At 35.9% G+C, this 13,139-nt stretch overlaps 1 protein-coding gene across 1 annotated transcript in view; it reads right to left on the reverse strand.

The window, feature by feature from the left end:
• Positions 1–13,139, reverse strand: part of NBAS (neuroblastoma amplified sequence) — a 180,092-nt gene that overhangs the window by 46,759 nt on the left and 120,194 nt on the right. The window contains exons 45-47 of the mRNA XM_014956881.1: positions 9,995–10,213; positions 9,546–9,748; positions 1,943–2,032 (exon numbers count right to left, since the gene is read on the reverse strand). Of these exons, the coding sequence (XP_014812367.1) occupies positions 1,943–2,032; positions 9,546–9,748; positions 9,995–10,213 (512 nt within the window). The remainder of the gene's footprint in view (positions 1–1,942; positions 2,033–9,545; positions 9,749–9,994; positions 10,214–13,139) is intronic.

Raw genomic sequence — 13,139 nt, forward strand, 5'->3', positions numbered from 1 at the left:
AACCCAGGCCTTTTTACATTATCTGGTCCTGACTGACACCTGTACTTCTACGCCATCTGACTTTACGGAAAAGCAGCCTGACTGCTTGCATTTTAAGTATAACATTTTTATATCTGATGCTTATTCACGTTGCCTCATATTATCTTTCTTTCCTCACAAGTCCCTTCTTTACACTCCACACACATAAATTAGTTTCTCCTGTTTGTATCTATAGCCATTTTCTATTTTCTGCACCCTTTCTAGACAGCTTAATTATTGTATGTTCAAGTATGATAATGACTGTAGAATGCTCATAATCCTGAGAGAGAGATAGATGTTAATAAAAAAAAAATAAATACAAATCTTGAGTTTTGGAGTGTTCCTCACTTGGCTAAGTAGAAAAAGTTTTATTCAAGAAGTGTATCATATTGAATACATTCTGTGTGAAAGCATTTAGAGTACACAGATTACTATGAGCTCACCAACCAGGTAGCAGTTCAGACAGATTAATGTCCCTCAGAGGATATCAACCAACGTGTAACAAATCAGTAAATGTTATTCTGCTATCTTTCAGTAGTATTTTAAACTAAAGCTAATTTTTTTTCTTAAAAAAGAAAAAAAAATATCCAGAAAATGGTTCCAGGTGGAGTGTGATTTATAACTAATGTTCCCTTATTTGTCTTAACAAGACAGATGGGAAAGTAATATCAGACAGAAAACACCAATTTAACCTGTCTTGCAGCTCTGAAATAATAAACATTGACAGCTTCGGTTTTCATATTACAAGGATTTCAATTTTACTTAGGCTTTATATTGTCTGAATGATGCTGTTAGCTCAGAACTTCAGCTAAATTAGACATGCCTCTGCTGAACAGGCAGCATTCAAACTGTAAATTAAAAGTTTGGGAATTAAGAGGATCTCCTGGAGTATTTCAAGAGTTTTGTAGAGCTCACATCTGATGGTTATATATGTTTTCCTAAGGGATAGATTTATATTTTGTAAATTGAAAAGCTCAGGTTTAAGGAGATAAATAAGAACAAGAATTTAAATGAATGTAAGCAATCTCCTGTAATCACAATGACTTTCACTCCAGCTTATTATTTCAGCAGTTAAATGTTGATGAGGTATACAAATAAGAGTCCAGAAAGCACATCTCAGAATAAAATAGTACCAACTCTCCCTTTCTACTTTATCGCAAAGGAGATTTACTGCAGATTTTGACATCAGTCTGCTTCAGTATCCAATATTTAACTAATTTAGTGTCAGTGGAGAAGCCTCCACACAATAGCGTAATTGATTTAATTGGCTACCAAAGAGTATAGGGTTTTATTATTTTTATCATATTTGAGTTTTTAATTTGTACATCTGGAAAAAACCCCACATTTTTATTCTTCCTTGTCTTTACTAGAAATGCAATGGAAAAATATCAGCAAGACATTCAGACAATTATGTGACCTGAAATAAGGACAACCCAAAAAGAGGAGAAAAAAATGTGGCGAAGCATTCTACAGCATTTGTGAAATTGTTTCTGCAGTATACCCTACAAATGTTAACAAATTTAGATATCTAAATTCAGATATCTGAGAGTGAGCCATTATTATTTGCAATTTATCTACTAAACTGAAACAAAAGCAGTGAAGTACTCCTGGTAGTTATACAATCTGCAGCAGTCACAGCAGAAAAAAAATATTTTCTCAAATCACCATAACACACAGTTATCTAAATTTTAGGTTCAGTGGCTTGCTTTCTTCCAAATGATCAAGTAGAGGCTTCTGTCAGGGCTCAGATTTTGAACCTGATAAATGATAGCCTGTTCCAGAATAAAGTCCTAGAAAATTAAGTGCAAACCCATTATATATATTCATGAAAAAAATCATCCATATTCAGTATCGTACCTTCAATGCTTTCATGAGAAGTCTCTTTCAAAGTCTTAACCAAAGATTCTATACAGTAAGTTCTTACCCTTTCTCAACACTTGCATGCACTGCAGAAACGATGCCTTCCAGGATTCCAAGTGGATCTTTCACCGACGTACATGATTCACCATTTCCACTGTTAAGGGAAGACATAAAAGTACCGTAAAACTGGTCCTTAATATTGTACCTAATTCTATCAACCTCTAGGATTTACATGAACTGCTCAATAATTATAGCAATTTTCCACTTTCACTGCTTAACTAGTACCTTTATTTTTACGTCAAAGTAATATGAAGAGCAACAAGGAAAAAGCAGGAAAGAAATACTAAAATGCTTAAGTGAAACCTGAAAGAAAAAAGAATAGTTAGAATTTAGCACTTCTAACACAGATTAGGTCAGCAAAGTATCTGCATGTAATGTCATTGCCTTAAAGATCTCATCGATGTTGACTAAACAGATTAAAGGTTACATATAAAAGTCAACCATCTCTCCTTCTAAAATATCATGTTGCAGAATCACTATTGGTTTACAGCAACTTGACTAACCTGATTTGAAAGAGTCCCATATCTGCTGATTCAGCATATTTATTCCCCCCCTCCCTCCGAGATTCGTTTTCAGTTGGATCCATCAGGCTGATGTTTACCAGAATCAACAAAATTAAAAAGGAGGGAGCACATGGCCAAGAACTGCATGTGGGAAAGGGGAGGACTAAGCCACCCATCAAATGCCATCCTCTACGCATGTGTAGGAAGAGAAGAAGGTGAATCACGCTGCCCACCAGATGTTCCAGTTACAGTGCTTTTCTGCAGGTCAAAAGCCAGTAAATATTGGGAAAAAACCCCATTTTGGTCTTAATTAAAGCTTCACTCCTAATGCAATGAAAGTGACATTTTCTGCTAAGATTTTCAGCAAAACAAACCTGAGACATGACTTGGTGCTGGAAGAGGGAAGGATTTTACACTGTGGCTCCTCGTGGAAACCACAGCAGTGGCAACGCTGCATGGACTGAACTAGAAAAACAACATTTTGCCTATCTTAGACTTTGTCAATGCTGCACTGAAGAAAAAGAAAGAAGGGCAAAAAGTTCCAAAGGTCATTTACTAAACCTAGAGATAAAATGTATTTTCTCTACAGCTCATCAGCATATCAAAGCTCTTCTGCTACTAAAAATGGCAGCCTCTTCCTAAATGATCTCTTAATAAAAATAAATACCTTCCCAGACTACCCTGACTGTTCTGTCTAAAGCCAAAATATGCTGTATAGCTGATTGTAATTTGTAAAAATAACTGCAATATTTTTTTTCGGTCAAAAATTATGAGTGTTTAGAATTTTGTTGTTTATTACTTCAGTATGATAAATCTACTGTCTAAAAAATTAATATACTCTATGCCACAGAGACCTGAATTATTATAACCTTTAATGTCTTCCTGCATCCAGATCTTTCACCTTTTCTATTTTTATTGCTATCTTAATAGATAAATGGCTTTATCTTAATAGGTGACCAGCCCTTTGGTGAACAGCACTAGGTTTAAAATCAACGTGTGACTCCATTCAGAACAGATGCAAGATAATTTGTTGCATGACAAAACCTTGGTTTACCTTATGCATTTTATATTGCTATACTGCACTCCCAAGTTTGAAGTAGGAGTAGAAATATCGTAACAGCAGTCTTTTTGTCAAAACATAGTTACATATGACTATGATAGAAATGTGATTGTTAATAGCAATACCACCACACGGCATCCAAATAAATTTCAGAAAAATGAAGTTTTAATCTTGATATTTTTCTAACCATCTTCAGAATAACTGGTAACAATAAAATTATAATTTTTATAATTTATGGTACATAAATATACAGGATTTCAGATTCCCAAAGAGAGATACTGTCTGTTCAAAAGATAAAATCTGTTTTTACAAAAAAACCCCTCTAAAATCCACATCAAAAATTTCAGTTTCAGAGAAGAAAAAAAAGAAAAAAAAAAAGAAAAAAGGAAAAGTATATTTTTCACAGAAAAAAAAGATAAACAACAGGACTGAAAGCACCCTTAAAAACAAAAAACTAAACAAAACCCACAAAACCAACCCTCTTCATTTACTTTACACCAATACTGCAGAACTGTGGAAACAGCACCCTTAAAAACAAAAAACTAAACAAAACCCACAAAACCAACCCTCTTCGTTTAGTTTACACCAATACTGCAGAACTGTGGACACAGTAAAAACAACAGCAGTATTAAAGTAATCTCGTTACACAAGCAGGTGCATGCACTAGGAGATGGTTTCAAGCTTAAAATAAAATAAAATAAAATAACCTAAGAAAACTTAAGACACATTCCCAGAGTGAATACAGATATAAGCCACTTCATTAATGTTCTGCTTACAGGCCAAATTTAATTTTTTCTGTATTATTATGCTTTTTGTGGCTTTTTAATTAAGATTGTAATAAAAAGACAGAAATAAAGGGCATTAACATGGTATATCTAAAGAAAACAAGACGACTATTTATAAAGCTTACAAGAAGAGAATGATGACTCTCTGAAATAGAAAAGGACATGGACTACAGAAATGGAGATCTCACTAGCTGAGCTCACCCTGAATTATCATATGTGTATGCAACTTTCATATCAAAGGAGAATGACCAGCAAACCTTGCATTTTGGGTACCCTAAATTTTGGATATTGGTTCTGAACAGTCCTAGCCCTTCCTTCAAATGCCCTTCATCCTTCTAATTAGAAACAAAAGTCTTCAGCTCCTACTGCAACCAGGCCATCGATATCTTGAAAAACTTGGGTCAAAAGAAACATACCAAAAAGTTAATGGGTATTTCTGAAAACAGAAACCCACTGTTTCAGACAATACAGCTGCGAAGCCAGTTCTCAAGTAATGTTCGTGCATCTACTACTGTAACTGGAAGCTTTGAGTTTGTCAGACACAGGCAGGTACTACTCTACTAAGCAGGAGGAATGGAGTATCTAAACAGTACGTTATAGTTATCTAGAATAATAAAGTATTTTAAAAAGAAGACTAGAAAGATTGAAAGGTAGCATTTTTTTAAGCTTACCAGTGCCTAATGATTACAGAAACTAAAAAGAAATTACAGCTCATGAGACAAATAATCACGTCAAGTTTCCACAGATTGTTGCCTTGTACTTTTCTTAATGATTGAAAATAAGCAGCTACTAACAGAAACAAATATAATTAATGAAGGATTAGTCTTCCACACAGATTATATGCTATTTTATGCATGTTTTAAACAACATAACAGGATTCAGTGTTCACCTCAAAACTCGTAAGTATGAGCCTGGTGTAATTACACTGATAAAGGCTTATTTTGATTTCAGTTCAGGTTCAGAAAAAGTGATGCATATTTAATCAAGTTCCTCAAACCCTATAAAGTACAAAGAACACTTGAAAGGAGAATAAATTAACTTCCTCTAAATCTCTTAACCTAATTATGGTATTCATTAAAAATACTTGATATCGTTGATATTTCTCTCATCTTATTTTCCACTTAGTGTTTGTGCTTCCTCTCATTATCAGGAAAATAAGAAAATAATATATTGTTGGTGCAAGCATTCAAAGCTGAAAGTCAGAATGCCAAACCATCGTTTCCATTAGAAATACGATGAAATTATGATATCCTAGTTACAAAATTACTCTGTATGACCCTTGCTCAAGTGAGACAAGATAGTAAAAAAATCTGAGATTTTTTCTAAGTTAGGTCCTGATTCTAATGGAGCTGGTTTTACCTTCTTCACAAAGCACTGGACATTAAACAAGAAGTCAAAATTTCACCAAACCTTTCCTGTTTATTGCCTGGTGAATACTTCTAAAATTTCAATAAAAAATGCTACATCCACCTGGACATAAGTTCACTGTTATAAACTTACAACTACTACTTTGAAGGTTAATTGTCAAAGAAGGAATTTTCTAACGTGATTTCTTTCAAAACTATTGTATAAAATAACCATGCTCTATACCATAACAAAGCTCCAATAAACAAACCTGAAGAGTTTTCCCTTGAAATGTTACATTTATTGAATAGCTGCTTGTCATTGCAAGTAGACAGGCAAAACTGCTTGTTTAATTGCAGTTTTTGCCCATTACCCCTGAAATGCAAGTATTGCACAAAATGTGGTTAATAAGTTTTAATTTCTGTTATGGTTTAGCTTGAAAACTAACGTTTGAGCGTAGGATAGAGATGCATCCAATTTTATTCACAGCAACAAACCTAATACCAGCAGCTTTAAGATATGCTAAGCCAAACCCTTTCTTTCAATTGCTCCTTATATTTAAGTGATGCTACTTCATAATACTATCTTTTTACTGAATTTCATAATAGGGAGAATATTATTGTAAGTATTTTCTATTTTGTTTTATGCCAGATTTCCACGTCATGCTCTTTATCATTGTAATAGACAAACCTTCCACAGGTCACTATCCGTTCATTTATCATGAATTATATGAAATGATTTTCAGTTTCCCCCCAAATGGGGTGAGGGGAAATAAAATTTCTACTGATCACATTAGGTAACATCACGCACCAAACGAGTGAATTTCTGAGTTTATCTGAAACCTCCAACTAATTCTCCCATCTTTGCCACTACAGTTTTCTCTGGTGGGGAGAGTAGCATTCCCTTCTTTACTGGAAAGTGCTGCACAGGAGTTATTGGTCATGGTCTCTGCCCCAGAACTTTAAATCAACTTGCAGACATGCCAGCCTTGCAATGCATATAAAGAACAAAATAATTCAGTTCACAGAAAATTGTTGATAAGAAGCAGAGTAGAAAGGAGAATTTTGATAGGTTTCTCATACTCTGCATATTAACGAGACTCATTACAGTTGAAATAACTGGACTTTGTGAGCTTTATATCCAGATGCATCACACTGCTACATTCCACTCAGAACCAGCAGGACAGTGATTATCTAAAGGAAAAATATTCTTCATCAAATGGACAAACCCAGACATGAAAGTTACTATTACTTATGTTGCTGTGCAAAAGCTCTACCATCATTGAGGATGCATGAACATTCTTAAACTGAGTGACAAGAGAAATCAATTTTCTGCCAAGGAGGACTGCAGACACTTTGACAGGCTGCCTTCTTTTCATCTGTGGCACTTCAATCTGCTGTAACGCACACACACACAGCCTGAAGAAAAGGTAAAGCCATAGATTATTTTCCATGCTAGACTTGTTTCTCTATTTCTGGTATATGCATTCAGATCATCCTGCCCAAATAATTTGATCACATAAAATGCAGAAGAACAAGATCAATTCTCAAAGTTTTATCTATCTATACTGGTCCTAGAAGTGATAAACAGTGTCTAGCAGCCATCTAGCAGCAGAATGCTCTTTCGTACCCGTTGTATGTACCTGTTTGAAGCAGAAATACTTCAGAAGAGAGTTTTGTATGAATGGTTAAATGAGAAGTATTTGTTCATTTATCATGGAAGATATAAAATTGCTTTCCCTCCCCCAAAAAAACCCATGCATGCGTGTGTGTGCGTAGAAAATATTTCTACTGAAACCACTTGGTTACAGATACTATGGTATTTAATTTGCAATATTCAGGACATCAAGGACTCAGTCAGGAATAGGCAACAAATATCACTCAGCAACATTAAATCCAAGAGAGCTTCCTCAAAGGAAAAAAAATAAGGTCCCTGATGAATTAATTTCACCTGACTGCAGAGAAAAACCTGAAGTGAATACTTTTATGCTGCTCTGAAGGAGAAAGAGACATCATGGAGGAGAAAGACACATCACAGTCAGAGGTTTCTTAAGAGCTCATTAATATTCTGTCAACAACGATGGCAAAAAAAGAATCTTGGACTCATTTCATCCTGGGAACACAAATACTGACAGGGATGTAGATGTAAAATCCCAGAACTGCTTGCTGTCTTGAGAATTTCACACCTCAGCTCTAGTCCAGCTGCAATGGAGCCTGAATGTGCTGCTTGGCTGTGTTGTTCTGACACAGAACATGACAGACACACGGATTTCATTGCACTAAGGTATGGGTCAGAACGTCACCAATTCCTTGGTAGGAAAGAGGACAGGATGCTTTTATCTGGCTACAAAAATTAATGGATTTCCATGTACCCTAAACCTTGGTAAAGAACAGCAGCACCTCCGCAGACACATTTAATCCCAACAAATTGTTTTCAATGTACACTTGATCCATGGATTGTCATTTTGAATCCCCAAACTACATCCTCTATCAATTCATCATCTTAATAAATATCCTCATTTCCACTGTGGCAGGAAAAGATCAAACCTCAAAGCACACATTCAACTAAAACATCTTCTTATTGAACCTAACATAAGCTTTAAACTCACTGATAACAAGATTAAGATGGTCAGCATCAACTATATTTCATGTTCTTTTGTACCATCCACATCCCACTCGGATCTCAACAGAATTATTCAGGGATGTGTAATTATAAGCTGTGTGGAAGCTAGGTTTTTTTGCAATTTTTGTTCTCCTAGCCTATTTCTTTGTTATTTAAAAATAAGAGATGACTCTTATTTTTATGATGACTCAGTTCGCTTGCATTGCATGAACAGGTTGGTTATTTGGTTTTTGTAATGCCATGGAAAAAACCATTGCTGAGATCTGGAGCTGTGAATCCCAGAAAAAGATGGAGACAAAGCCTTTGCTGTGTGGGATTGTTTTTAGTCTGATGGCACTAATAACAGCAAGAAACAGTAGCGATGACAACACCGAAAGACTTGAGCAAAACAACACCCTTCCTCACATAAGAAATCTTTCTCTCCAAGAAGTTATCCGGCTGGAGTTTTTTTAGCTATCATTTGCTTTCAAGTGCTGTAGGAAGCACAGAGCACTCACACTTGCGTGTGACATAAAGGAAGATGCAAGAAGAGCAAAAACTCTAAAAAGCATTCTTTATGTGAACAAAAATTTACGGCCTACATTGTAGGGACAGAGATACATTTTTTAAAGCTTTGCAAATAAAAAATATTTAAAAAAAAAAAACCCAAAACCAAAAAACAAAGCAGCTCCCAGAAATAAATACCCCCTCACATTATTCCAAAGATGGAAACTCTAATTCTTCCTGTAGGATTAGCTCTTGTGGCAACAGTCATTTCTAGGCCTCTGCTGTGCAAATACACCCACAAGCCCTTCTTTTTGTACCAACCATTTCCAACAAACACATCTTTTGACTCTATTTATGAGGAAGGATTTCTGTGTAATTGTAAATTTGGAAAAAAATTCAAAAGTGCAAACATGCATAATGAAACAATATTGCAAAGCCACATTTTTTAGCCTAAAAACTGCCCCTAGTGAATAAGTTGAGTTCTGTGGCTTGTTTTGTTCAGACTGTCCAAGCTTCCCAAACTCAAAAAATTGTAACTATCTTATCTGAGCATGAAGTTCTAGGTAAACAGGAGCATAAATGATGCAAGAACTCCTTTCTTGTTACTACTCAATTTTATGCAAAATCCAGGCATTCAAAGCAAACAAGTAGTCACTAGCAAAAAAAAACAAAAACAAAAACAAAAAAACAACAAACCAAAACCAAATAACCAACCAACGAAAAATCCACATCAAACCAACCAACAAAAAAGAAAATCCCAAGAAACAGAACAAAATTTCTTCGGATTAATTGTGGCAGTTTACTTACCTTAGTGTACATATAATTTTTTTAATGGCACACTGGACAATATCCTTTGGAGAAAGGCCAAGATCTCCAACAGCCACTTGTAACAACTGTTGGATCATCTCCAGGGGTTGACCATCTATACACATAGCTACTGCCTGGTCATGGATTTTTTCTTTCTCTGACCTTGACAAATCATATAAATAGCCGTACTTCTGTAGTGTATCCTGTGAACAGATAATTTTTGAACATGAACCAGTGTACTCTTTATTTATAGGAATGTATCATTCAGAGCCTTTTTTCTACCAAGATTTAATATGTACCGTGGAAAAGATTGATGGAATTGAATTTTCAAAGACCAGGTCAACAAAAAACAAATCTACAAAACATTAATAAAATATGACAGAAGATTGATATCCATCACTGCTAGTCACAGCAACACTCAAAACAAGCACCTGATCAGTAATCATTACCTGTTCGCTGTTTTTCAAGTAAGCGATAAAACTATGAGTGAGTGTCTCCAGATGAGCAAGAGATTGCTGCAAATGATTCAGAGTTTCTTCATAAGCAACAGATGGACTTTCAGCATCTTCCATGTCATTCTCAGAAGTTTTTTTTCTTGATTTTTCAGAAAGATGTTTTACTGCCTTAATAGCCTTCTTTGTCACATCTATCCTCATTTCAACTGGCAGCTGAAAAAGATTACTCAATATTTAATCATCTGTACACTAGAATTTGTATTACAGTAGTGCCTAGAGGTCAAGTGGCTCCACTGTTGTACAGCACAGCACAAAACTAAATGAAGTATTTTATGAAAAGCAACCTTATTTCTTATTAGTAATTTATTTAAAAAGGATGAGTATGCCATTACTTTCTTGTGCTGTCCTTTCTTTTCTTGATGTTGAATCTGGTTCATATTAAGCCACGTGAAACTTAGTTTGCCTAATAATATTCATTACTTTCGTAAAGTGCCACCTTATAATCATTGTTTTTTAATTCTGCATTGAGAGATGTTTGGGGATCATTTTACAAGATTAACTGAAAATCCTAAAAGCTGAAAATTAAGGTTAGTTTTGCGAGGTTTAGAACACTGTGTAAAACGTATTCCTAAGACTATAATCGTAAGCAAAAAAAAAAGTAGGTGGTCTACAACTTTTAAATTAACCCATTCAAAGCACAAATTACACAAAACAGCAAGTTACTATCTGAAAGACCTGCGCAACTACATGTATCTAGCCATTACACTGAAACAAGAAAGTCTGGATTGTTTGTTGTTGTGGTGTTTTTTTTCCATTAAACTTTTCACAGAGTTTAAATTCCTAAATATAGAGTCACACATACACTGAATGAAGTTTCCCCTTGCTCCCCCATTTAGCATGAAAGGGTCATTGTAATGCGTCAGAATGGAATTTAGGAGTTCAGAACAGAGCCTGGGCAATGATCAGAGATAGCCAAACTTCCGGAAACCAAATTATTTTGGAAAGGGATATAGCAGCAAACTGCTTTTAAACCAGGAAAAACACAGCTTCAGCTCCAAGTCCAAAACAAAGTCTGTTCGTTTATAACCTCAAGTACAGTTTTAAGGATGCTTGCAATATACTTTCTAACATGTGGGGGTCTCCTCTGCCTAAACCCACAGCATTAGGAGCTTTTATTATTAGGTGTTTTAGTTACTGGAATATAGGACAAAGACATACGAACAACTTGAATTTTCAAGTTGAAATACACAAGAAATAGAAGACCACACTTAAATCTGTATGACACACTGAATAGGAAAGGGGCTGAAATAGCACAGAAAGAAGAAAATTAAACTGCTATAGGATTTTTCATAAGGAAGTCAAATTGATGTTTACATCATGAATTAAACTATCTCCTTGTAAAGGCAGAGAAAGCTTGATAAGGATTATGTAGCAGAAAGTTCTACAGTTTATCTATTTAAATTATTTCCCGCCTCCAAAAAAAACCCCAAAAAACCAAAGCAACACAGAGTGAAAGATGTAGAAGTTACTCCTATTTTTCAGTTGCTGCTGCTGCGAATCACAATAATGACCTACAGGGCACTTTTAATGATAAAAGCAAAATGGTGGACATTGTGGTAATAGCGAAGAAAACTTGCAGCATTAACAGGGTAAATACAAAGAGTATTTTACCATTCAGTTCCAAACTAAACTCAGTTCCATTCCCAGCAAGAGAAATTAAGTATGATTTTGTTACTTTGAACAAGGTCTCATAGAATCATAAAATGGTTTGGGTTGGAAGGCATCATCATTTAATTCAACCCCCCTGCCATGGGCAGAGACACCTCCCACTAGACCAGGTTCCTCAAAGTCCCATCCAACCTGGCCTTGAACACACCCAGGGATGGGGCATTCATAACATCTGTGGACAACCTCTTCCATTGTCTCACCACCCTCACAGTAAAGAATTTCGTCCTAATATCCAATCTATATCTACCCTCTTCCAGTGTAAAACTGTTGCCCCTCAACCTATCACTACACTCCCTGATAAGAGTCCCTCCCTGTCTCTCCTGTAGGCCCTCTTCAGGTACTGGAAGGCTGCTAAAAGGTTTTGCCAGGCCCTTCTCCTCACCAGGCTGAACAACCCCAACTCTCTCAGCCTGTCTTCACAGGAGATGTGCTCCAGCCCTCTGAGCATCTTCATTGCCCTCCTCTGGACCTGTTTCAACAGGTCCAAGCCCTTCTTATGTTGGGGGCCCCAGAGCTGGACACAGAATTCCAGGTGGTGTCTCGTGAGAGTGGAGTAGAGGGGCAGAATCACCTCCCTCGACCTGCTGGCCACACTTCTTTTGATGCAGCCCAGAATGTTGTTGGCTTTCTGGGCTGCAAGTGCACATTGATGGCTCAAGTTGAGCTTCTCATCAACCAGCACCCCCAAGTCCTTCTCCTCAGGGCTGGTTTCAATCCATTCTCCTTCCAACCTGTGTTTGTGCTTGGGATTGCCAAGATTTAACTCTATCTGGGCTTTAGTTTCCCTAACCTGATCCCTGGCTGCTCAGACAATTTCTCTGTATTCCTCCCCAGCTACTTGTCTTTCCTTGTCTCAATATCAGGTTCCCTTCAAATCACATTACAATTTAATGGCTAGAATTTACATATCCATTTTGTAAACCTGATAAAAGATGAAAACAACTACATACTTCATTTTTTCCCTTCTACTGTACATTCTAATGTTCAAAATGCTATTAAGAGATGCAAAAGGAAAACAAGTTAAGTATTCCATCTAACTGTTATATCCTAAAGAACAGTGTGAATATACTGCTAGTTTAGAAGTCATGATGCCATAAGCATCCACAGAATAGAACATTAAAAAAGAGAACACAGGTTCTACCCAAGACTATTTTAATTTTGCATTCATATTTGCATAGTGCCAAAATGCAGCACTACCAACATACTATTTCTCTAGTTGTTTTATTCCAAAACACAAATGCCTATCCTCTGTACTTCTAGTCAGCTTCAGTAATGAGATTTGGTATCATACCCAGTGAAAAAAAAAAAAAAGAAAAAAAAGAGTAGCTTAGAGGCTAGTTCAATCCTTGTTTGCATGTGAAGAGAAGTTTTCTTTTTTTAAGAAGCTTTTACAGCTTAAAAAGACTTTAAA

Source organism: Calidris pugnax, unplaced genomic scaffold, assembly GCF_001431845.1.
Source record: "Calidris pugnax isolate Ruff unplaced genomic scaffold, ASM143184v1 scaffold171, whole genome shotgun sequence".
Taxonomy (NCBI): Eukaryota; Metazoa; Chordata; class Aves; order Charadriiformes; family Scolopacidae; genus Calidris; species Calidris pugnax.